Genomic DNA, 26,947 nt, shown 5'->3' with positions numbered 1-26,947 from the left:
TTATATGCTACATAATGTCTTTTTCACATTGAACATTGTCCAGAGAGATGCTGTTTCTTTGTTGTGCACACACACATCTGTCCCACCTTAATTCTCATCCAGAGAACCAGTCATTCACACAGTGCAACCATTCAGCCTCTATCTTAGTCTGGCCAGACAGTTTTAAGGCTTTATGTCTTTTTTTTTTGGTTGTCTTTTTAAATATAGTTTTGTTTTCTTCAAGGTTGCATTAATCTTGCTCTGACCAGCTGTAAACTTCTAAGTTAGACATAAGTTGTAGTTGTAATCACACTTCAGGATGCTCATACACTTTTTACGCTGTCAAAATTTTCTCCCAGTCTGTCTCATTCATTAGAATTGCCATCACATGTAATTCACTTGTGTCTGAGGTGGTCCAGAAAGTTTANCAGTTGAGCTTCACAAAATATGTTAACACTTTTCGGCCTTAGTGAAAAGTAATACTGTACAATGTTATTTGGTTGCGATTTGTTTATAGCTCATTCAACATTTCACTAAAGAAATGTGATATTGTTAAAACAACAAATGATCTCATTTGATTTTTTTGAACAATATTGGAAAACACAATACTTATTTTTGTTGGTGTCTTTTGTAAAACACAATAAAATATTGTGGTAAAGCTTTAGATGACTGTTTAGTTCCAAATATATTTTTTTTCTCAAACACGTTGACACCTGGAGTGTTTAATTTTTCATTATCATAGCCGGTCTTCAGTGTAGCACAATTTTATCTAGAAATTGCTTAAATATATTTCTAAATTGTTTGAAACATAGTATCATAAGAAAATAGCACATTTCTGGTGTCTAATGCATTGTTTGCAGGATGACTTAATGAATGAACTAGATTGTTAGAATGCATAAGTTGTATTTGTTGCCATAAAGGTAATGAATCCCTTTCAAAAGAAATGTTTATTCTGAATATGTAAAAGTGGAGGAAACAATATTTAGAGAAGCAATGAGAAGAACTTTGATGCCGATTCCTGTTTTCTGAATCTTTGACTTGCATAAAGTAATTTTAACTGATTCTGCTTTATTTTTATAAAAATATACACAAAGAAAACATTTCAAATATTTTATTATAATAGGAGGGGAAATGATGTCATGACACTGCTGCTGTCAAATAGGAATTTGCTGTCACTTTAAAACGGAGATGAAATTACTATTGAGTTGAGATTGTAAATTGAGTTTTTTTCTTAGCAAGGCTAGGATTACACAAATAGCCTCTGTGTAAATTCTAGAAGAGGAGAGGGCCTGGTGCTTACTGAAGCTCTGAAATTTCCAAAACCATAATTTTCCATGACGCAGAGGTTGAAAACCATAAAGAATAAAATAAAGCACTGGATTATACTCCTTTCTCCTTTTCTGGTATCGTGAAGCTGTAAATCAGGAATATTTCTCTGTGCATCTCCAAACAGTTATTTTGCATTTAAAACCATTTTGCTGTCTTAAGTTGTACCTTTCATATAGTTTATTACATTTTTTGTTGTTTTTGTTTCCCTGACAGCCTTTACCCCAAGACCCAAGGCTTGCTATGGAATTCACTTTACCCCCTGCTGCTGCCCAGCCTAGTACACGACCTTAGTGGATTCCCTTCATCTCCCTGTGTGTGGTTCTTACTCACACTCACTGTAAAAAGTTCAACATAGACCTGGTACCTCCAACAGGTAGCTACTTCAAAGGACAAGGAACAGCATAAAACTTTGTGCTCAATTGTAAAAAAAAAACAACAAAGAAAAAAACAAACAAAAAAAAAAAACAACTAAATCTCTTCTGAAAAATTTCTTTTACTCTCATAGCCACTACTGGGTTCTCCACCAGTCCCCTCCCCACTCCCACCCTCTCCCCTCCCCTAAGAAGATGTCACTGAGCCTGACAACAGACATCCAGCAGGAGGGAGAGAGTGGGCTACAAATCGAGCCCTGCAGTCGAGGTAAAAGCTCTCCTCAACCACAGAGCACCAAGGATGGGACAGGAGAGGGACCAGAGCCAGATGATAACTCTCCACAGGATGCACAGGTAAGAGGATGTGACAATGAGAAGTCCTATCTGTATCTCACTCGATGAATAAATTCACTTGGTTTCTCAGCGGGTTTCTCCGCTTTAAAGTTGCACCTGATCTGCACAGTGTGATGAGCTCTACAGCAGCATGGATGTCTGAGACAGGAAGATGTCCACTTTAAATCAGTTTTTGAATAGAGATCTTTGTCATTTTTGTGCTTTAACAATACAGAGGCCTAAGAAAACAGAAATGTTTGTCATGTCACTTAATATTTATGCTGCGAATAGAATGTCCTTTAATCTTTGACTTTTATAGCTTCTAATTCTAATCCATTATTGTTATGGATATTTGAATTGCACCCTAATATTAAAGTATTACTTTTCTTTTGCTTTAATAGCAGAAGCGGGCTACTAACCACAGCCATGGCAGGAAAAGGGCCAAGGTAAGTGAATTTCAGCATAATTGATATTACTTTATAATCCTGGTGCTTGAAATGACTTTTTGCTCATTTGCTGCGTGGAATATCTTTTCATCCTTCCGGCTTTGTAATCCACTGACCTACAGTCAACTGTCTGCATTATATCATTGGCTTAAAATCCTAAATCTGATAAGAAGGTTAACAGTAAATGTGCTACTGACCTTAGTAAGGCTTTGGAACTGCACTTTACCTGTTGAACTAACTGAATGTTTCATATAATGAGAAAAAAATAGCAGAGCAAGCCAATTTCTTTTGAGACTAGAATGATAATTTCTTAAAACAGATGGAATTGGTTTAATACATCTTTCTTAGGCGCTTTTCTTTTAAACTAATTCCAGTTAACTAAATTTGCTTACTAGATGAGTGTATACATGCTATTAAAATATTATTAAATGGCTATTGTGAAAACATCATCTTGGAGCGGGGTTAACCGTCTATTCAGTTTATAGTCTGACTACATAGTTCAGTGACTTTCTCATCAGTTTATATATTAAACTGTTCTTTTTATCTTTCTTTTCCATTTTCATGTTTTATGGGAGTTAATTTGCCCTTTTGTAGGCTTATGGCAGGTTTTTGCATTATGATGCTTTGGAATATATATTGGGTTCTTTGGAAGCAGAAATGGAAAAAACTAGGCAACAAAGACAATAACCCGTCTTATTACAACTAGCCTCTAGATTTCGCACACATGGCAATTGTTGTGCTGTATTTGAAAGTTTATTTTATTCTTCTCATTGTAAACATCAAACATGTCAAATATTTGACAGAAAAATGCAAAAAGAAAAAAAAAATCAAATCTCAATCTGGATGTTTTTTGTATTATCATATTTGATCAAATTTCTTCTCAAATTCATCTTGTTTGTTTCAGTCTAATGCCAAAATGAAATTAGTACGGAGTCTGGCAGTATGCGAGGAGTCCTCTGGTCCTTTCCCCAACGATGGACCCCCAGAATCGGTACCACTTTTTTTTTTTTTTTCCCCACAGAACCAGTTACCACAGTCTTTAACTCTTATCTCATCCCTGAGCTTTCTTTTTTTTATTCATTACAAATATTAAAAGGCACTTTTTTTGTTGGTGTCTAAAGGAAATCATCCAGCTTCACATCAGCTGCCCATCAGACAAAGAGGAAGAAAAGTCTTCAAAGGACGAGTATGAAAATGAAGAAAAGGAGAAGAAGGACAAGACTCCTCGAAAGATGCTGTCACGTGGTAAGACAAGGTTTGATGGTGGTCGTTGTTTGTACCAGACTGACATCATTGTGCTTCTTTAGATTGTAGGATATTTTGTAATGTGAATGTCTCTCATCAGTGCTAAGAGATACTTTTGAAACAGTTTCAAAGTACAAATAAAACAATTATAGTACACTGCATTCTTTCTCTGCAAGACTCCTCAGTGTCATATGGAGAGGAGCAGAGATGAAATGGCTTACCTGTGTGTCTGTGCAGTGTGGTTTAGAAGTAATGTTGCCCTCTAGAGGGTGTTTGTCTCTGTATATTCTGAACACAGCTAGCACATATCTGACTATTTTCCAAAGCATGAAACATGTCTATTCATCTTCAGCCACTTGAGACATCTTCATATGGCATATGTTCACAATGTATCTTGTTTTATTTATTTATTTATTTATTTTTTGTTTCTTGGTTGTTTGTTTTTAGTGAAATTATTTTTATTCATTCTTTTTTTTTTCCTCCAATAGATTCCAGTCAGGAATACACCGACTCCACAGGCATCGACGTTCATGAGTTTTTGGTCAACACACTGAAAAACAATCCCAGGTATGAGTACAACCAAAGACTTATAAGGTTATAATGAACATAGTAAATAATCCAAACAGATTAGTGATGTAAAGCAATTTTGTTTCTTTAGGCATAAAAAATAAATGCAATTTATTTGTTAATGCACTTTGTAAATATTCACGCAAAATGTATTTAGAGTAATCACAGAATCCCACATCTGTTTCCATCATGGATAACAATACAATTGATGATAATATTTCTATACACTTTTTTTTTTTTTTTGCTGTGGAGCTTGTACAGCTTAAAGACTTACCAAAATAGACTTACCAAAGTAGTAAAATCATTATATTGTTGCTAATTGGGTAATCGCAATTGCTATTGTTGTGTGCAAATGTTCATACTATTATCACATTGCATGTTTTTCTGCATTTTTTTTCTTGCTTAAGTTGATCTTTAGAGTTCTTATAAAGTGGTTAGATTAATGCCTTCAATTTGCATGTAGAGAAACTTCTGGTATTTTTTTCTTAACTACCATCAAAATGATTTGTTTTTATTGATTTCTCAAACTTAAGTGACGAATTTACTATATTTTAAATGGAGGACTCAGTGGTCCCCCTGAATTCTCTAATTTGTTTTCTCCCTTTGACCCCCCAGGGATCGAATGATGCTGCTTAAACTAGAACAAGATATCCTGGAGTTCATTAATGACAACAAGTAAATATGTCTTTCATTACACTGAATTTATTTTTACACTTAAAGATCATATTATTTTTCCTAGATTGTTACATTAGTGCATTAATCTTTTCTTCCGAGTGAGTTTCCCATTTGTCTACAGGATCCCCATTATGTGCCAGAAATAACTGTTACATTTAGACTCTAAATAGCTCTAAATTTTAGAGCTACTCAGTAGAGAATCCTGGCCATCATCACAATCCTAATGTGTCCACTATCACATTTGAAAGTGATGCCTAGATGGCACAATTTAATGGGCTGTTATTTTGAGTGCCATACATTCACACTAAGCATACCAACAAAGACGGTTTGGCTGAGTTATTTACCATTTGATACCCATTTTTAATGACTGAGAAGCTACAGCTCACAGAGAGTGATTGAAATTATGTTGTTTTGGAAAAGAAAGCATTGAGGGAGGAAAATGGGCATTATTTGCTACTGATGTAGCCACCTCAGTATTCAGCAATAATATCACAGTTACATTCATACCTACTGTGGTTCACCCCTAATTTCAAGTCCCAACTTCTTGCTTCTCTTTTTATGCTTTTTCAACAGTCATCAAGAAAGAATTAAACTTAAGAGCAAATACCTTAAAGGTCATGTAACAATTACTAACTTATTCTTATGCTTTTTTTCACTTGCAGTAACCAGTATAAGAAATTTCCTCAGATGACTTCGTATCATCGAATGCTGTTGCATCGTGTGGCCGCCTACTTTGGCATGGATCACAACGTAGATCAGACAGGAAAGGCTGTCATCATCAACAAGACTGGAAACACTCGCATGTGAGTGTGTCACAATTTAGTACTGTAACCTTATAAATGTTTTGAAGTTTTGTTTAGTGACATGTTATGAAGTTCATTTGCTATCTTGTTTGGCATACAAAATACTTTTGATTTTAATTTGGAGATGATGGAACGTAGTAGATATGTGCCGTGGAAAAATCTGTGATTAGGCAGATTTTTGGCGAGTAACTTGGACTCACAAAATATATGAACCATGAATAGATGAATAGACAAAGGTCAACTCTACAAGAAAAAGCTTTTTAACATTTTTCCTTAGTTCCTTGCCTTTTGCCTTCTCTTAAATGTGGTTCACTGTCTTTTTGCATCCTTTAAAGAATAACTGTTCATTATATTTTATCCAACAGCCCAGAGCAACGGTTTTCTGAACACATCAAGGATGAACGCAACATGGACTTTCAGAAGAAGTTCATCCTTAAAAGAGATGATGCTAGTATGGACAAAGATGATAATCAGGTTGGTTGGTTGCCATTACCAAATCCATTTAAATCACCATACTTTTTTTATACCGACATACATTTGTTAGTGGTCAGTAAGTCACAAAAGGTGTCAAGTAAACCAAAGCGAGGCAAAAACAAAGTGCTTAATCTTCTATCTGCACATTTGGTTTCTTTCTTTTAAATCCTGATACATATAGTCTTAGAATTGAAAAAGAGAAAACTTGCATATTTGTCAGCACTGTTACTTTCTGGAACAGTAGTTTTTGCAATGCAGACGAGGAGTTTGCAGTTTGTCCACTTTGCTGTCAAACGACTAAACTTTCTCCTCTTTAGGAGTCACGACTACAGCTAAATGACAGGGCAGGCCATTTGTTTCAAAATTGCCCTGCTGGCAAGTTATGAAATCTCAGCATGTTCTATACTTTGTCCACTTTCAAAGTAACAACTGCACTATTTTCCATTTGTTTAAAACTACCCATACACCTTTGTAAGATTTGGTACTTTTTCTTAGTGCTTTATTTAATTTGGTCCAGCATTTTTCTTTAAGCTGAAATAATTTTATTTAGGCCTGTTTGCATAGAAGAGATAGATTCTTCATTTGAATATTGGACCTATAATTTGACCTTCCAAATTGTTTTCAGCATTTTCCCGGTTTTTTTTTTTTTGACATGTTTAGCGAGGTGAACAAACATGGGATATATTATCACTTTCTTTACCATTTTAAGTTATAATACATTTTGTCTTTGCAAATTTTAGATCCGTGTGCCACTGCAGGACGGGAGGCGTAGCAAATCTATTGAAGAGCGAGAAGAAGAATATCAGCGGGTACGAGACAGGATCTTTGCCCGAGAAGTAAGTATTTATTTTCTACATTCCTTTTTCTTTCTTTCATGTTATATCATGTTTGCAACATTTGCTTAGAAGATTTTTGAGTGTTTTCTAATTATTGAGCAATTATTTGGAGAAGCTTTAGATGTCTTGGGTATTTTAATTATATAAACTACAAAATTGTGGTAAGTTTTAGACTAGTCAGGAAATCAGGAAAAAAATTGTTATACAAAAAATATGTTGAACTAACATATGCTATGTAAAGGAAAGTACACTGTAATTGCTTTTCAGTTATAAGTTGATAATTACATTAGGACAATCTGAAATTGCTTCACTTTCAGAACGTCAGGGAAAGAAAGTTGTGCAACCTTTTGTAGAACATGCTGTTCTTAAGAGACTTTCAGACAGGTAAAAAAAGAGAAGAAAAAGTACATTATGTATTTTGTCTAAACTTAAAAGGCTTATGTAAGAATGTCTCAAAAGGGAAAATATGGCATTGAAGGCCTTATTATTAAAGTAATTCTTTTTTTATACAGTGGAAAACAAGTTATTGTGCCTTTTTCTATTTTACCGTAATCATCTAGTGCTAACAAATTATTAGTTATATCCTATAAGGGTAATCTTTGGTTTGGAGGAAACTCCTGCTGGGTTTTCTTAAGGCTTTTCCACCAAAACTGTTCCAGTGCTAATTCAGGTTCAGTTAATACACCATTTTGACAGCATTTGTGAACAACCCCAGCCAAGCGATCTCTGTAATCAACATTTTTCTGAGTGGATGTGTTACCCACATTTACATATGCAGCTCTAAATAGTGTTTGTTGGGCAGATTAGAAGCCAGACTGACTCAGGAGTTTTAACCATGATATCACAACATCTGATTTGATTGTTTGCCTCAAATCTTCTGAAAAAAGTGGTTCTCTCCTTATAGACCGGCCAAGACTTAGTGTTGTGATAGAACAGATGTTTTGTTGCTGGCAGCTGTAGAAATGGAAAAACCTGGTGCTAAGCCAGCATTTGCATCAGTTAGGTAGAAAATCCTCGCTGTAGCCTAAACTGTTGAATTTTGAAATGTTGACAAGCCAAAATGATGCTGGGAACGTGTCACTAATAGAATTATGCATTTCATAATGTGCAGGTGTCCTTTTTTTTGCAGTCGTCTCAAAATGGATACATCAATGACAACAGGTAAGTTGGTGATTTCCTTTGGATAGCTTTGTGTGTGTTTCATATAACTGTCGTTTTCACCTCTTTCATAATTAAAACTGCTTATTTAGTTCTCAGTTGAGAAGGGGGATCATAAGACATTGGTAATCAAGACTTGTACATTGGTTCCTCTAAACTTGTCTTTGTAGTATTTCCTTTAATGAGAATCTATGAAATAACTTGTTTAAAGATGTTTATTTTTCACTTACATTAACTACTACGTTATTTATTATGACACGCAGGTTTATCATACATTCTGTGAAGCTAAGTTTTAGTAATTTTGCTGTTTTTACTAATGAGTTAGGTCACACAGCAGTTAGTCTCAACATTTAGCTTGGTAGATAAGGGCCTAATTTGCTGAGAGTGAGACAAAGAAGCAGCGTGGGCTTCTCATGAGTTGAATTTCTGCCTTGTGTGCATTTTACCCTTTCTTCTCTAGGGTATTTTAAAATTTTTTTACTGTGTCTACCTCCTACCTTTCCTTTTCTTTAAGCCATTTCCTGTCCTCCTATTCAGACTTGTAACCTGAGCATTTTCTCCTAATGTTAACCCCAACAGACTTTCCACTGAGGGCTACTGCTCTAGCTCTCAAAAGAGGAGACAGATCTTTAGGTATTGGGGAGCTGCTGACTCACTAGTGTGTTGCCATGCCCATTTTTTGAAAGTGGTCTGGTGATGACATTGGTGACCTGTGGTGATTATTATCTTTGCTTGGCGTACTGGGCTGATAAATGGCTACGTTAGCATTGCACCGTGGATGCATGGCTGCTTTGTGGTTTCACTGGAAACTGATCTACTCACCCTTCCACCCTTCTACCATCAGCTACACTTCAATGGAAAGTATCCACATCAATTTCACAGTGATCTGCTTGTTTTGTGGTTGATTTAGCTGTGCAATTATCAAACTGTTACCCAACAAAAAACTCGTTTGGAAATTAACATGATGGTGCTTCAGAACTTAAAATAACATTAAAATCTAGAAGAATAAATTATTTTTTTTTTACATTAACAATTTTATTTTTTAAAATTTGAGATGTGCTAATTTTATTAATAGGTCAAAATTTATTCCATTTAATATCGACAAATAGTGAAATCTTAGATTTATTTTCTGTAGGATTATTAGACCAAACAAATATAAAACATTCTTAGCAGAGCCAATGACCACTTTTCTGCAGGTGCTAACATGGGGAAAGCGTAACCTTCTGAAGTGAATTCATCCAATCAACAAACCAAGATCATTTATGATTTATAGTTTATATGCTACATAATGTCTTTTTCACATTGAACATTGTCCAGAGAGATGCTGTTTCTTTGTTGTGCACACACACATCTGTCCCACCTTAATTCTCATCCAGAGAACCAGTCATTCACACAGTGCAACCATTCAGCCTCTATCTTAGTCTGGCCAGACAGTTTTAAGGCTTTATGTCTTTTTTTTTTGGTTGTCTTTTTAAATATAGTTTTGTTTTCTTCAAGGTTGCATTAATCTTGCTCTGACCAGCTGTAAACTTCTAAGTTAGACATAAGTTGTAGTTGTAATCACACTTCAGGATGCTCATACACTTTTTATGCTGTCAAAATTTTCTCCCAGTCTGTCTCATTCATTAGAATTGCCATCACATGTAATTCACTTGTGTCTGAGGTGGTCCAGAAAGTTTAACTTAGACTGTTTTAGGCTAAAATGGACAAAATATTCTTCCATCTTGGGCCCACATGTATTGATGTGCAAATCACATAGTTTTTTTTTTGTTTTTTTTACTCAAGCATCATTGGTCGCAGTCATTGCAGACCATTGAAGCATCACAAACCTGACCATTTATAAGCAGCTGTAACAGCTGGTTTCTAGTGGGGTTGTAGTGGGACTGTTGAGTGAAATTAGCATGTCTTTACTAAGCAGTGTTTCTACTTGCATCTGATCAGAACGCCTTATTTTTCATCCTTTTAAGATGTTCCTCTATTTATATTTCCCATGATAGAAATTCAGGTTTTATAACGGCTCAATCTGTGGATGTTGCTTTGAAGATCTAGCTTGTGATCTGTGTAAGCATCAGCTAGACTGTACAGATTAACTTCTCCAAATGTGATCTATAGCATTGTAACAATGATGGGTAAGCAGTATAGTAGTAATTATTATTTTTTCATTCACAGACCTTCAAACACTTAAGTTCTTTGTTGAATACTTCTTGTTCTTTACCTGCTTTTTAACTTTGTTGCCTAAGGTAACTTCAATGTCTAACATGCCATCTTAAATATTTTGTATTGTAAGGACAGGCTTTTGCAGATTAAACAGTGCTTCGGTTAATTTGAGATCATATTCATATTCATCATATTCAGTCCACTGATGGTTTTTCTTGCTATTCTGTTTACATGTGAGAGGTTTGCTGGCGTGAGAAATTGAGATCAAATCTCATGTGATCAACAGCAGAATCCCTTCTGCTCTCTTCTTTTGCTAATCCTGGCATCGTCTTTGTTTGCAGCGTGAAACCAGTGCGTGCCAGCCTGTTCAGAGCGTCATTGCACTCACCCTTCCCTAAGAGGTTGAGCAGCACACAGCCTCAAAATAGTTCCTCCATTAATTAGTCTTTCTGAAATATTCATGAGCCACATTAAAAACTACTTGCTGTTCAGTAGTGTTTTATAATCTGAATCAGTTCTACCATAAACAAAGTTGCAAGTCCTTTAAAAAATGTATAATTTTCCCCTCTACATAAATAGTCATGTTTCATCACTGTGTTTTACCTCTAGGATGACAATACATACAAAGATGACAAGTGTTGACAGTTAAAATTTTATTTTATTTGAAAATTGCAGAATTGTTATTTTTGATGGGCAGGATGCTGTTGAGTACAGGTTGCACATGTAGTGTGGCCATTACCAGAGTGACAGTTTCATATCATAATAGGGTGGCAGAGAGTAAAAATACCGAGTGCTCATCTTGTAGGTGGTGTGTGTGAGCCTGAGTGTCGATGCACATTTACTTCTTAACATTATACTGTTTATACATTTAGTGTTAGAATTTTGATATTTGTCTCATTTGCTATTACTTGAAGAGGGCATGATTTTTTTTCTTTCCTTGTATTTAGCACCTTTTGATGGTCATTTCATTCACAAGATCTTTGATATAAACTGTGCCCATAGTCTTACATGGTTTGCTTTGTTGCGAGTTGAAATTGTGAAACTTTCTCATCTCCTCACCCGAGTAACACCTGGTTGATGTTGAAGCATCTTTTCCCCCTGCATGCTTGTTCTACCCATGAGTGGGTTTGTTTGTGGGAATGTGTGTGTGGTTGTGTACTTGAAAACCAAAAATAATTTGCTTTTGATATGTTGCCTGTGTCTGTACTTTGGTTACACAAAACCAGCCAATATGCATCTTTGTTGAATGTTCTATTTGAGGCTTGTCAAACTGTATCCTTCCTAGCTGCTGATGACCTTACTCTGCTCTTCTTCTTGCCTATCTTTCTTCTTTTGTGTCTACTTCTACCCACACCTCTCTTTCAAATACTCCAAGAACACATCCTCCTTTTTTATATAGTTAATCTCTCCTTTATCCCTATACAGTTGCATGTAATATTATTCTGCACCTGCAAATAATAGGTGTTTGCAATAAACATATTGCACAATAATTTAATAAGGGTAGCTAAAGAAGACTATTACAAGGGTTTTTAGAAAAACAATTCAACATTAAATTTTCTTTTCAGTTACTATTGTAGAATTGTTCATAGGGACATTTTGTTAATCAGATATGGTTTCAAGCACCCTTGATTCAAACAATCGAGGATTTGATTAGGTGCACCAGGTGTGCTTGAGATAAAACAGCTCAAATACTCGGACTAATTAACAATAACATTTGAATGCATGTTAGAAATACGGCTAAGTCGAAGGAATCATTTAGAAAATTTAAGAAGATGAAAGGACAAGAAAACTTGAAAAGTCGCTAAATTTTCCTAGAGGTCTGACTGGAAGCACGGGTTGCTATGCTATGTAGCTATGGAAGAACAAGGAGGCTACCAAGGCTGCCATCAGATTCCTGAGGTGGCAGGTACTCAGAAACCCTTGAGTAATTGAAAGACTTGAACCAAGACTTGGTGGCAACAGCAGCTAGTTTTAGTTTCCAGTGTAAATGCCAAAATGCTGAAAATACTCCATGCCTGATCTCCAAAATGTACACCTGTACTGACCCAAAAGCACAACAATAGAATAAAATACAATTGCTACAATTTCCTGTAGCATTACTAATTACTAAGCCAAAAAGGTATGGAGGTTCTGCTAAGAGGTGGAATGAATCAAAATTTAGCCTTTTTATCTCAATGGATCCGTGATATGTTGGTAGTTGAAAAAAGTATAGGCTGAAAATAACATCATGCACCCTCTGGCTTGGACACATGCAACATATGGAGAGCAAGATGAATTTCATTATCAGGAAATCTTAGGAGAAAATGTTGTTCTGCCTGTAAGGAAGCTGAAGCTTTGGTATCATTGTACTGTCAAGGGGAACAGTGATCCCTGGCAGATCTGAAAAAATATTAGGACCATCATAAAAAAAAAGATTTCCTTTATTTTGCCAAAGAATAATTTTTAAAAAGGTTGAATAATTTTAAGTGCAACTGACTTTCTACCTCTGCTTATTTTTGCTAACTTCTTGCACTTGATAACTTTACCTCACTTCTCGACTCAACTGTTTCTATTTTACAGTGGTCACTGTAAAATCTTGATCCTCCCTGTTCTGTTGTGTTTTAGAGGGAACCGTGAGAGCTCCAGTCGAGCATCAAGCAGTCGTCAAAGCAGCACAGACAGTGATATGAAGTGTCTGGAGCCACGACCTTGGAGCAGTACCGACTCAGACAGTTCTAACCGCACCCTTCGGCCACCCGTGACGAAGGCCAGCAGCTTCTCTGGCATCTCCATCCTCACCAGAGGGGACAGCCTTGGCAGCAACAAAGGATCACAGGGAAGCTGCAAGGGCTCTCGCTCTGGTAGGGACTGAAGGAAAAAGCTTTCGGGTCTGTTCAGTAAATCTCATTAGGCCTAAGAACAAGCAACTTTTAGGTTAAACAAACTTTTCATTAATTGCATACATGTGCCTTTCTAACTGCAGGTCAACTCTGGATATATTCGGGTTTTCCAAAATACTACAAGTAATAGAAACTTGTCTCACTGCAAAGTAATCTTCCTTAGAAAAGTGTTTTCTGTATATTTTTAAGAACCACAGATGGTTATTAAAGTTGATGACTGAGTTAAAGAAAAATCAACCATCTTAGTGTTTGAACAATAAGTGAAATAATGCCTACTGATACAAGCTTACCCCAAAATAGAATGAATATAAACTTGGCATAATAATTTTGCCTGCATAGAGCAAAGTAACCATGCAGAGTCATTAAGGCCATTTATCAAATCTTGTTGAACTTTTCAGAAAGTACCTGACATGAAGTCAGACCTAGTCCATTATCAGTTACTAAAAACGTGAGAGTTTATATGAAACACTTTTGTTTTCTATGAGACCTTTGTGATTTGCGGACCAAGCTGTTTGAGGATTGAATTGAGGCTTTTTTTTTTTTTTTTTTTTTAGCACCACAGATGCCAGGAGAGGCTTATGACTCATTTTCACACAGGAATTTATATCCTATGTGACAGAAACAGAAACCCATTGGGTTTAATACTTCAAAGCACTAACTTTCGAATTATAAAATGCAAAAGCTGAGTAGCAAAGCAACACGACAGGCGCAACACACCATAATAGTCACAGTCTTGTACTAGTTATTTCTTCACCAGAAAACATCGTATTGCTGCTTTTTTTTCTGGTCCTCTTGTTATGATTTGTGCATAAATAAGTTAAAAAAATGCACATTTCAATTAAATCAAAATTGAGGACAGGATGATGCATCACCTTGTTGTCTTCCAGTTAATGATGAAACATTCTATAAACAGCAATATTTACAGCTGACTCTGCTGTTGGCTCATTGAAGACAATTAAATATAGACATTAAGTTCAGTTGCTTATTACTAATAATGGCAAAGTAGTGATTTTTACTACTTGTAAGTTATATTCGGTTGTGAAGATTTTATTGGAAGCCTATAGTGGAAAATAAAATACTGCAAATGTGGTGTTTTTGTCTCCTCTTCCTTTCCAGGCTTGCCTCTAGTCAGTCCTGATGTTTGCCCGCCGCCTTCTGTCTCCCAGTCCAGCCGTAGCCTCCTACCCTGCCCGCCGCAGCCGCCACAGCAGCCGCAGCCCCAGGCTCCACCTCAAACCGCTCTGCTACCCACCCCGCAGCAGCACCCCATGGGCAACCACATGATTGCTCAGGTAAGAGCCTTGATTTCATTACAATTAAAAAATAAATGAGGAATAGAATTATTTTAAATGTTTAAAGGCCAAACTGGAACAGTCTTTAAATCAACTGTCTGTAGTATTTGAGAGTCTAACAAGGTGGGTAATCCTGAGACAATGCTGAAGTTTTGATTATATGCAGTTTTATGCTAGATATAACAGGATAAAGCCATATTTCTAGACATTTCCCTTTGTTTCATTCTTTGTAGTTAGAACAATTTATTTTAAATATGGGTTGTGTTGCATTTGCATATTTAAAGAACTGCTTCAGTTTCCATTTCTCTCATTTCTGCTCATTAAAACTTCACCAGTGTGTTCTAACCCTCATTTTTCCTGTCTTCATAATTCTCTCTTCTCTTCTCTTCTCTTCTCTTCTCTTCTCTTCTCTTCTCTTCTCTTCTCTTCTCTTCTCTTTTCTTTTCTTTTCTTCATTTTGCCCTCTTCTCTGCCTTTCTTCACTGTTTTTATCCTCTGCCTGTACACTTGCTCTTTCTTTCTGGTGTGTGAAGCCGGTGGCGTCTCTGCAGCCCTCTCAGCCTGTCTCCTACTCCAGCCCCTCCTGCCCCCAGGTTCTCCTGCCAGTTTCTCCTCCCCAGCAGTACACAATGGTACTGATGCCTCTTGTAACTTCATTACTTCTGTTACTTTAGTCATAGATTACATCAAGGCTGACATCTTCAAACATAAAGGATGGTTCTACTGAAAAAGCTCATTCTGCTTTTTTGCTGTCATTATTATTATTCATTATTATTAGATGGGTATTTAGCCGCCTTAATTTTCTTTCCATCGTACACACTAACACATCTTAATCAGTTTTACTAAAATAGATGTAGCAAAAGTGGTAAAAAAAATAATTGGGTGAAGGCTTTTAAAAAAGAAATAATGATTTATTTATTTTTTTGTCTGGAACAAGGTTGCTTTTGATCTATGGATTAGATTTCAGCTGAACATTTCCAGACTTAGATTTGTTACTGTTTTTTATATACTTCCACACAGAATATTTTGATGGCTATGGTCTTTAACTTGCATGCTTTTTCTTTAACAGCGTTGGAAGTTCTGCTTTGTCCTTTCATTGTGGTTTTCTTCTGCTGCTTTATGGCAGTTGGCAAATGAATTGACATATGACCAGCTGTTAATAATTGCTCATGTCTAAAACTTATATCACTGTTATAAGGCTGCAACTAATGATTATTTTAGTAACCAGTCACTTATCAATTTGATTAATCTGCTGATTTTTAGAATTATGCTTATACAATATTAGTATACATAACTAATATGCTTATACTAATATAAGCATATTAGTTGTATATTTTTTTATCTTAAATACAAGATTTATATTTTTGCAGTTTTTATTTAATTGCTGCTCTGAATGTGGTGTTGTTTCAGCAAAATGGCATTTTTGTGAGTCTGTATACTCCACTTATCAGTAATCAATTACTAAGTTATTTGACAATTATTTCAATAATTGATTAATCTAGTCATTGGTTTCAGCCCTACACTGTAAAGTAGGGCTGAAACACCATGTGTACAAACATTTTCACAGACATTTTGATAACGGGAGTATTTTCAGAACAGTTGGTTTCCAATAACAACACATTTTGGACAGAAATGCTATGAAGCTATTAATATTTTTAATAGAGTCTTATGATCACTTTGTCATTTTGTAAAATATGAAACTCCAGATCCAGCTGTACTGAATGTCCTGACTTTGGAGTGCATGCCATAATTGAAACCCTCCATTTCAATCATTCTAATCATTCCCATTGTTTCCAGGGAGATGAGCTGGCACCCCAGTTCACACAAATGACTCTGAGTCGGCAGGGCTCCAGCGAGAACCCTGAGCCCCCACCCATGTATCAGCCCCCTCCCACCGTGCTATCGCAGCACCCCCCACCCCAGCCTGGCTACATCATGGCTACGACAGGTCAGCCTTTGCCTCCACCATCTGGCTACCAGCCCAATACTGGACACCCGCATCCTCCTCCGCCTCCGCCTCCTCCATCCCAGACTGTCATACAGGCTCCTCCACCGCCGCAGGGCTACATCCAGCCCCCTCCACCGCAACAGGTATGTGGGTTTAACAAACGTCTGATTACAGGAGTCGCATATAGTTTCAAATTCATCTTTAAACTTTTAGTGGAAGAGCATAGCTCCTAACATCAGTATTCAAAAATATTTCTCTTTACATTGCAGGTGTGCGGTGTAAAACATTTTTTCATAGACTTCAATACATGTTTAAAGAAGAAAATAATACCATTTACATGTACAGAGATGTTTTTCATCCAGGAAATACTGTGGAAAGTTATTTTCCGTTTCTCCACTGCAGCAGGTTTAATTGTGTTTGTCACAGACAGCTTGTTGTTATAAAAATAAAACTTATTTGTGTGACTGGCAACAAGGATAATATGGACAAGAATATTCTGAAAGCTTCCGCAGAAAGTAACACTTCAATAAATGTGACTGTAATTTACTGGTGGGGATCAGTTTGGAGCTGCAGACGGTTATTTAGTGATTATCACTTATCAGTCTTTTCTTCAGTAGATATCAGGTTATGTCTGTGTTGTTTTCTTATTCAGATCTCACAACATTGTTTCAATAACTGATTCAGACAACCTGCTGCTACAATCCAATAACAGATATGTTTTGTTTTACATGTTTGATAGCTTTTGGCTCCGTCTGCCATCTTACAGTTTGAGTTTATTAGACTGTGACCTTGAATTTCTTTCTTAATTTTAAACGGCTTAAAGCTGGTTTGCTTTACCATACGAAGCACAACCCCAGTTCTTATGCTCTTGTCCCTCTACTTTTGCAGAATGAGGAAACTAGCAATGAAATATTTTGCCATGGCAACTTGTAAGGGGGGCGATACATCACACAGCTCATTTCTGCTGACTCCCCTGTGGCTAAAATCTAATATTCCAGGTTTAATGAGAATCATAATATTGATCATGGGCTTCAGAATAGTGCTTGCTCAACTCTTACTCTATGTTATGTCGAGTTAAAATTAAAAGTCCCGATAACATATACTTTCACTACACTTTAGGAAGTCATTGATGCAATAAAATTAACCAAATAAATAAGAAGTGGGGATTAATGCAATGCCTTCTTTTCTCAACTGGACTTTCTCTGATCTGTTTGTTGTTTCATTCCTCAGATACAGGTGTCATACTACCCTCCTGGTCAGTACGCCAGTTCAGGACAGCAGTACCGTGTGTCCCAACCTATATCTCACCAGGTGTCTTATCAAGCCCAACGCACACAACCAATGCCTCCGCCCAATCAGCAGTCAGGTCAGTACATTCTGATGTACTGCAAACTTTGAAACAGTCTCTACTTCAACTGTAATGTGGCTGAAAAAGCTCTGTCAGTGTTCTCATGGCACATCGCCAAAGTTAGAAAACACACATTTCTTTGTCATTTGATTTGAAAAAAATTCTGCTTTGACACATTTAATATCGATGTTTAATTCATTTGTACAGCACGATTAACACATCAGTTGACCAAAATGCTTCATAATTACATCCACAATTATAAAATAGTAAATTGAGTAAAAACTGTAATAAAAGTAAATAAAACTGAATTGAGATTCAAAACTAACTCAATACTAAACGCCAAATAATTAATCAGCTACAGAGCAGAGAAAAGAGAGGAGTTTTTTTTTCTGACATTTAAGTGAGATTGCTCTCTAGAACAACACCCAGATTCCTGACTTGTACTGGACGTACTGGGACATCAAAGAACATCAACTGCGTAAGAGTAGAGATATGATTTGCCAAACCAGATGACCTCAGTCTTGTTTTTAGTCAAAGTTAGAAAATGTAACCTCATTCAGCCATTATCTTTAATTAACTGGCATCTTGCTTCAGCTATCTTCTTCCACAGCCACTGATCATTTTTGTTGTAACATTTTTCATCTCAGTTCCTGTTGAATTTTTTTATGAAAGCTGTTTCATCAGGGTCTTCAAATACAGATTGTTGGCACGATTTTGATCTGACCCTCATGTCACTACAGGGGATCTAATCTGCATGTCCTTATTCTCTGTGTTTAAGTCATAGTTTCTATTAGTAATATTCAATACTTTGTCTGTCTTGACGATCTTTACTTTGACAAATATTCGCTTTTAGGATATTTAACATATTTGATTCGTGTTGTACTTAAAACTGAAATATACGATGAATAGACTTGCTGTCTCTGACCTACTTTGAGTCATTCGGGTGAAAGGTTTGGTTTAAACAACCTTTTCCCTGCATTATTCAGTTAAGTAAATTTGGCACAGATCAATATTCAACTCTCTGTCTTTCAAGGAAAAAGTGGCACAACATTTGGACTCTTTAATTTACGCTATGCAAAGTTGATCTGTGTTAATATATTGAGCGATAAACATTGTTGACAGCTGAAATGACTTTGAGTTGAAATGGTAGTCTGCCAGTCTGCATAGGTAATAAATACTAAGGTCAGTGAGATCTTGCATCAACTATAGTTGCCATTTGGATTTAACTGTGAACACTCATAATTTGATAAGCCATGAACTTATACGTTTTGAAATTATTTATTGATGATAATTGATAAAATCAGAATCATTTACTTTTTAAGTTGGCATGAAACGCACGGTTTTTCTGCATTTTTAATATGTCATTTGAAATTAAATTGAATACTTTGTCAAACCTCTGTCTGGTTTTGTATTGTGCTCTCATCAGGTCTGCAGACCATGATGCCTAGCCAGCAGCCAAGCTATCAGAACATGATGGGGGTGCAGCAGCCTCCAAATCCTGGTCTGCTCAATTCCCAAAGAACGAGTATTGGAGGCCAAATGCAAAGTATAATGGTTCAATACCCACAGATGCCATCATATCAGGTTTGCGCTCTTCTGATTCGTCTGTTTTATGTCACTCTTTTAGAAATCATGCATAAATTCAGCTTGCAGAGTTGCTCTACTTCACTGTAGCTCTAATATACATTTGTTGCAGCAGTGGGGATATATTTGGAGCTGAATTAAATGCTTAGAAATCTGATGTGGTTTGATTAGCATTAAAATTTGAAGTTGACACCTAGACAATAACTTATTGTCTGACTTTAACTCTTGTGAACCAAAACCATTTACATTTTCTTCCCACTCAATATTTCCATTTCTTGCGTTAGGTGCCAGTGGCAAATGAAAATCAGCAAGTGGTGCAGCAGCAGTACCAGCAGCAGGTCATGGTGCCTGTCAGCCAGTCTGTCCAGGGGCCTATGCCTGTCTACTACAGTGTTATTACACCCACACAGCAAAACAGCACAAGGTACAAGGATTTGTGTGAAATGTTTGCCACCTGACCTCATATAATTTGAATGTTATTCTTTTTAATATTAATTCAACATATTTGAAAAATCAGGATAATATTTTATCATCTTTGATTGCTGTAGACTAACATTTTCTCTTTTTTTTACTTTTAGAAAGTAACCTTTAGCTTTGATTCTGGTTTGTGATTTAGCCCGTCAGTAGGTTACCTGCAGCCTCCCAGCTCAGAGCAGTTTCAGATCACACAGTCACCGTCTCCCTGCAACCCTCAACCATTGCAACAGCAATATTCAGGTATGGCCTCCTGTCACTAAGTACTTAAAATTACTATTATCAATAATAATGATACAAAGAATTCATTTTAACTGTTTGTTAAATATTTTACTCTTATACAAAAGTCCCTTATTTGTTTTATTTTTTTTATTTTTTTGAGTCTGTACTTTGGCTGTACACATCACCTAGACTGAGAATATGCCTGATTTGAAATTTACGGCATAACTAACTGAGATTACAGCAAAGTTAATCAGCCATCAGACAGTAATAGAATCACATCTGTGGTTTGCAAAACTGGGTGAAAGGTGCTGTGGGGGAAAGGTCACTCAGGTTTGTGGCGTGAGCTGTAAATAAATGTCCTTGAAAGAGGCAATGTTTGAAAAAAACAAACCGAACACGTTTTTTCTTTTCTACTCCTGATCAAACCTGAACTTGTTTCCAACAATAGTCACTCTATCATGTGACATGCTGTCCTTCACTCTGTTCTGTTTGTGTCAAGCTACCCTTTGATCTTCTTTTTAACTCTGCAATCTTATATGCTTATTTCTTCACAAGTTAACTTGGCTCATCTTCTAGTTGGGGACTAAATTTAGTTAGTTTTAGCATTTGATTGTTATTCCAGGTACTTCACTATCTCTAGTTCTGTTATTGACAGTCTGACGGTTTTTATAATAAATCTGTTTTGAAGTCTGACTACAAATCATTCCTTGTATTTCAACTTCTACAGTTGTAAATCCATTCTCTGCATTTATAATTTTACAGTGGCCTTTAGAGACATGTTAAAGAAAACATTGTTTTCAGTGGGTAGTTTGAAGCTACATTTAAGCTGAATTAAATCTTTAATATGTTTGGCTGCACATGAAAAAGCACAGGGCCACAGATAAGGTCAGCTCTTCCCTGTCTCATAAATCATAAATCATCCATTTATCTTGGTTTTATCTTTGCTTTGCTCCCGCAGGAGTGGCTCCTCCAGGGCCTGGGGTGATGGTCATGCAACTCAGTGTCCCCAATGGACCGCAGCCTTCCCAGAATCCTCCTCTCGTTCAGTGGAACCCGTGCAAGTACTACAGCATAGAGCAGCGGCCCAGCAAGCCAGGAGAGCTCTACAAACCTGACAACACTCCACAGGTAAACAAAAGCATCAAACACCTCTTGATTATGAATAATGTTATTTGTTATTGCAATACCTTTATTATTCTTTTATCTCCATCATCCTTCTCTGGTCAATTGTAATAATGATTTACATTAGTGTGTAGGTGCTGAATTAAAACTTTTGTCCACTTAATAACCAATATCATACTAATCTTATTTTTTCTTTATTTAGGCCAGCACTCAGCTGACCAGTCCCCTTGCCTCTCCCACTCAGTCCCCCACCCCATCTCCCTCTGGCAGTGTCAACAGCGTATGTCCAGGCCTCGGACCACTACCCCTTATTTCCCAGTTTCAACGGCCGGGAGGACCGGCTCAGGGTACGTGTAAAGGTCCAGATAAATAACCCTCATAAAATCAGATCCTGATGTTCCTGGACAAAATGTCCAGAGAGCGAGAGTGAAGACATTATATTTTTATCTTTGACAGCCAGCCAGTGATGTTGTACTTTGAACAACCAGATATTCTGCAGTTGTAGCTCCACCCTAAATGGAGAGATAAATAAAGTTTGTTTATAGTATGAATCCTTAACTTTATGCCACGTCATGTTTCATATTTCTCAGAGACAGATTCTTATCTCGAGAGTAATAAAACTTGTATTTGTAAATATTTCCTAATTATCAAGTACTCCTACACTTAAAAAAATTCTACTAACCATGTTGTATATCAAAATCTGGTTGGATTAAAAAAAAAACCTTCTCTATCTTTGGGTTTTAGCTGTGTTTATAAACCCCCCACCATGACATCGCCTTTTTTCTTTTCATGCATACCTTTTAATTTGACCAGGTGGCTTTTGGCCTCAAACCAGTAGTGAGATCACTCCGCCTCAGCATGCTGAAATGACTGGCTTTATGCCACGGGGTCAGACGTTCTACATGACTTTACCTCATGTCTGTCCTCTGACCTATATTTATTTAAACTCTGAGCCACACCGTCTTTACTGATAAATAGATCAAAGATTTGGAAATCACCATTATACGTAGAAACCTGGTGTTGCATCAGTCTGAAATTCTCGTCTGTACAGCACAGCATCTCAGAAAAACAATTTGTTGGGCATTTCCATTTGTATTCACCAAAATCCTCCTGCTGCTGAAGAAAAAAAAACTTTTGTGGTTTATATGCTTCTTCTCCTTTTCCTTCTTCTTCTCCTTCTCATTCTTATTCTTATTAGTATTATTATTCCTAAAAGCTTTAAATTGCTGCTGTGGAAATGTAAAGATGTTTTTTTCTTCTTCTATTTTTAATGAACACAGCTTTTTCAAATCAAACATTTAAACTTTGCAGTTTTGATCTTGATGTGCGTTTTATGTCCTTCAGGTGACGGTCGATACTCTTTATTGGGGCAGCCTCTCCAGTACAGCCTGTGTCCTCCACCCCTCATGCATGGCCAGTCCTCCTATAACTCCCACCAGGTTAGTCTGGGCTTTTCTTTTTATTTCAATAAAATATCAAATAAAGCTTCATTAGGGATAAATTCAGGCTATGATTTGTCCATTTGAATAAATATTGTTCTCCAGACTTACAATGTTGAATCTTCTGAATTATTAAGCGAAAGGAAACAAACTTGGTTGCTAGATTACAAGATAATAAACTCTGAGAGGCCTTCCTGTCTGTGACAGGCCTGAACTCTCTCCTCCCATGATGCACAGAGACTGATCAGGCTTGCAGGTTCAGTCCTCAGTGGCTGATGTCCTGTATGTTTTATGCATCTTACTGCTCTAACACAGTTGAGCTGAATATGTGGATTACCTCCTCAGGGTGTCCTTAAGTAAAGACGCTAGGAAAGATGTAAAACATTCAGAACAGCAGCGCTTGAGGACTGCTTTTGGAGACCACAGGGTTAAGGCCTCCATTTGTTGCTTATGTCGCCACCTGGTGTTGCAGAGTTATTGCAACGCATTATTGAGCTCTCTAAAACCTGTTCGTGTGTTTAGGGCCAAGGAGTAATCAAACACGGAGCACGAGGAAAGAAACAAACACTCAAATCTGCATCAACAGATCTTGGCACCACAGATGTTGGTAAGTTGGAAACTGCATGAGACACAGGTATCTTATTTAAAATCTCTGGTATTGTAGTTTTTTAAAAGTACGTCTCAGACCTTAGATTAATGCACATGTAGTCATGTTACCAGCATTTTTTTTTTAACATGGCAGCAAAGACATGCTGCCTTTTAAAAATCACCACTGGAATATTTTCCCCTTTGGGATGTTAGCATTCATAAATTAAGCAGCACAATGAAGAGATACATGGGAGGGTCAAATGTTGAGCACTACTCATGCAATGTATGACACGGCTTGTAATATTCTTTTAAAAATAATACTGGAGATGACCCTGTTCGATCACAGAAATGGTTCTTTATCACTACATGTCACACTCTGATGTTTTCAAACATCAGAGTGTCGCTTTTTTTTTATCTCTTGTGTCTCTCTAGATCTCTCTCCGAGGATATGTGTTCTCTAGTTTTTTTTTGTTTTTCTTTTTGTGAGTGTTTTGCGCGTTTTGTGTTTTTTTTTTCTACTTTGGGTAGTTCTTAAACTGAAATCAAAATGTTGTGCGTCTCTGCTTCTTTCTCATCCAGTTGTGAGTCGAGTACTCGAGGTGACCGACCTGCCGGAGGGGATTTCACGTCCGGAGGCCGAAAAGCTTTTCAACCAGCTGTCGATGTGCGGCGCTAAGATCCAGTGGCTAAAGGAACCCCAGGGAGGCCGAGGAGTAGCCGGAGGCTGCGGTCCCTGTGTCGGAGCCAGCGCGATGTCTGGGGTCGGCATGGGAGCAGGGGGAGGGAAGGGAGACGGCCACGACCCAGCGCACCTCTACACAGTAGTTGCAGTGTTCCCCACCACCATGGCTGCACAGAGTGCTTCCTTCAAACTCAACAACAGCGGAGCCAGCCTCTTCAAACTCCGGGCTGCCAAAAAGAACTATGACCTTCGTGTGCTAGAGAGAGCCAGCTCTCAGTGAGACGAGACGAGAGGAGAGGGCGAGGACAGACAGACCGACAGAGACAGACACAGAGACTTTTGGTGGAAAAGGAAGGACAACTGAGTGGGACTGCTCTTAGTGTAAAATTTAAAATCAAAATGGGGAAAAAAAAACAAAAAAAACTTGAGTTAAATGATGTGTCAAATGTATAAAAGGGAAGAAGGTGTGAATCATGAGGTTGCTGGTGTTTGGTTGCAAATCAGATTTTTGTTGTTTTGTTTTTATTCATTGGTTTTGTTTTGTATTTATAAAGCAGAAGAGCACACCAGACACGCAAGCATGTGTTTCACTGTTGCCGTGGAATGTGTGCTGCCATGATACAATTACACACACACAAACACACACGCAAACAAACCAAAAGACACGGACAGATACACAAGGTGCAGGTAACAGGGTCACGTAGCACATAACAAAAACACACTGGACAGTCGATCTCAGTCAAACCTTTTCCTCCTCCCTCCCTCCGTTTCTCTTTCCTCAGCTCGCCGCGTCCCGATTGTCTCTGAATCTCACATATTTATAAATTTTCATACGCAGAGTTGCGCACCCTTTCTGCTCTCCCCAGCTGCCATTTCTCCTCTCACGCTTCCTCCTCTCTTTCTCTGCTTCTCTGTTCCTCTCATGTAGTGTCACTGCGCTCTCCTCTCTTGCTTTCCGTTTGCCTTACTGCTGTTGTGGATTTCTGTATTGCGCTGTTTCTTTATTTCTCAGAAGTTTTCCTTTTTTGAGGGTTCAATATATTTATATAAGTGATGTAAGGAATTAAAGAAAACTATATATTCAGTGATTTTTCTTTCGTTCCCGAGTGACGAAGTTTAGGCCTTCCTTTACTCCTTCCTTCTTCATCCCTGCTCCTCTTTGCTGCCCTCTACCTCACTTCTTCAACCCTCTTCCTCTCTCCCGAAGACCGCCCCGCCCGGCCCCCGACCTCCGCCCCGACGTCCCCATTGTGTTTGCGTTTTTCGTTGACAGCCGTGCAGAACGTATCAGAAGAAGTAGTTAAAGTGCACAATGATTGCATATGTCTACTGTAAATTTTATTTAATCTGTTATTTTTGTTTGTTTTTAAAAATATAAAAGTCGAAAAATCTATGAAAACACGTCCTGGCGTCGTGTGGTTTGTTTGAATTCAAGGAAGTTTTAATTAAAGCTGAATCTTAATCAATATCAGAGTTTATTTCAAGAATTCATTCATAACACAGTGATATGCATCTTAAGAACTATTCATTAAAAGTTGAGGGAAACCCCAAATATTAGTAAATAATTTAGTTTTACTTGAGACCAAAACAATTTTTATTAAAAAAAACGTTAAGAGCAACACTGTCGGGATCAACACTGCTGGCAACATTCATTACCCAAGCATAATTACTGGGAAGTTGAGTGGAAGGAAAATGTATCAGCAGGGGTAACTGCTTCCTTAGGATTGTGAATCAAATCCCATTCAAGAGTTTTGGGTCAATTAATAAGCTGTAGGTGAAGTCACTGCTTTTAGAGTTACTACACTCACAGGTGTTAAGAAATGAAACTGCAAATGCGTCGTTTCTTCAGAGGGAGTTACAAAAGAGCACAACACAAAACAGCACGACACCAATGTGATTTTATGGCACAGAGAATCTAGTAATGACACGTGAAGTTGGGGAGTAAAAATACTGTTGAGTGTGTGTGTGGTTGTGTGTTTGCAGATGTATTGTAAACACACACGGAGTTGAACACAATACATCTCCAGTGGTCACTGGGTGAAAGGTGGGGCCCGCCCTGGACAGGATACCAGCCTATCCATGACCAGAGGAAAATGTTAACATTTTAGCCTTTGCACATTGATCAAAAGCTTTAATTTGTGAGCATACGGTTCGATCTGTTGTTCAGACACACAACTATGTCTAATAAGAAGAAAAACAGCTGAACAAAAATATGAAGAAACACTGAATATTTTGGCACTTTTTGAGCTGTGTCCTTGTTAGTTAACATATGTACCTAGTCATTTTTCACCAACAAATTAGTGAATGATGAGACGGGAGCATTTGCAGGTCTTCAAAAGAATGCAGAGCATTTTCCTGTTGGTACAGTGTAATTAGACTGGTTTACTGTGTGGCGATGATCAAGAATGCTGGAGGAAACCTTCATGATCACAGGCTTGAAAAGGCAAAGATTTTCACCTCAGTCCTCTGCCTGATCACTTAATCATCGTTTGTTGAATCAGCTGCACTTCACGTGCTTCTGTAAATGCTGATGCAGATTTGTTCCCTCTTTCTTTAGTTTCCTCTCCTTCGCATGTCCAACGACGCTCAGATGACGAGCCGCCCAGGCACGCCTCCTCCTTTCTTCTGCCGCCTGTCAGAGGAAAGGAGCTACAAGGCCTGCGCAGGTACCGCCGCCAGGCTTCAGCACTCCTCTGATTGGAGAAGAGAGCAACCCCTCAGACACGGGTCACTTCCCACTGGGAAACGGTGTCCGCTTCATGCCGCTCTGGACCAAATCACTGAGAGGAAGAAAAACACAGCAGCTGTGTTGTCATCTCCAACCTCCTGTGACCCTGCCACTCCAGACAGGAGGGATGAAGGAGGATTGCCAAAATGCTTGTTGGTGTGTGTCTGTAGGTGGTTTGGTGTCGTTGTGTGTAGGTGAGCACACTGGTGAAAGGCCAAGGGCACTGAGGAGGAGACGGCTGTAAGTGTGGCAATAAATCTGCTCACTT

At 37.6% G+C, this 26,947-nt stretch overlaps 1 protein-coding gene across 6 annotated transcripts; it reads left to right on the top strand.

Annotated features, from left to right (window-relative positions):
• The first annotated feature begins 1,522 nt into the window (after window positions 1-1,522).
• Window positions 1,523-25,352, top strand: r3hdm2 (R3H domain containing 2). Of its 6 annotated transcripts, none has more exons than XM_007548535.2 (25): window positions 1,523-1,681; window positions 1,814-2,033; window positions 2,417-2,458; window positions 3,363-3,449; window positions 3,580-3,703; window positions 4,192-4,270; window positions 4,886-4,945; window positions 5,608-5,748; window positions 6,114-6,222; window positions 6,963-7,058; window positions 8,170-8,219; window positions 8,796-8,849; window positions 12,978-13,213; window positions 14,369-14,544; window positions 15,078-15,176; window positions 16,342-16,635; window positions 17,723-17,858; window positions 19,267-19,424; window positions 19,709-19,848; window positions 20,041-20,141; window positions 21,079-21,248; window positions 21,445-21,589; window positions 22,587-22,681; window positions 23,204-23,288; window positions 23,849-25,352. In XM_007548535.2, exons 2-25 carry the CDS (start codon window positions 1,875-1,877, stop codon window positions 24,229-24,231), a joined length of 3,219 nt encoding a protein of 1,072 aa, XP_007548597.1. In that variant the 5' UTR covers window positions 1,523-1,681; window positions 1,814-1,874; the 3' UTR covers window positions 24,232-25,352. The 6 variants fall into 6 exon arrangements, with proteins under 6 accessions (XP_007548597.1, XP_007548606.1, XP_007548587.1 ...); XM_007548544.2 differs by having other exon boundaries at window positions 2,414-2,458; window positions 8,188-8,219; XM_007548525.2 differs by having other exon boundaries at window positions 2,414-2,458.
• The last annotated feature ends 1,595 nt before the right edge of the window (window positions 25,353-26,947 follow it).

The sequence above is a fragment of the Poecilia formosa genome, unplaced genomic scaffold (genome assembly GCF_000485575.1).
Source record: "Poecilia formosa unplaced genomic scaffold, Poecilia_formosa-5.1.2 Scaffold2, whole genome shotgun sequence".
Lineage (NCBI taxonomy): Eukaryota > Metazoa > Chordata > Actinopteri > Cyprinodontiformes > Poeciliidae > Poecilia > Poecilia formosa.
The sequence above is the reverse complement of the archived record's forward strand: the minus strand, read 5'-3'. Positions and strand labels throughout refer to the sequence as shown.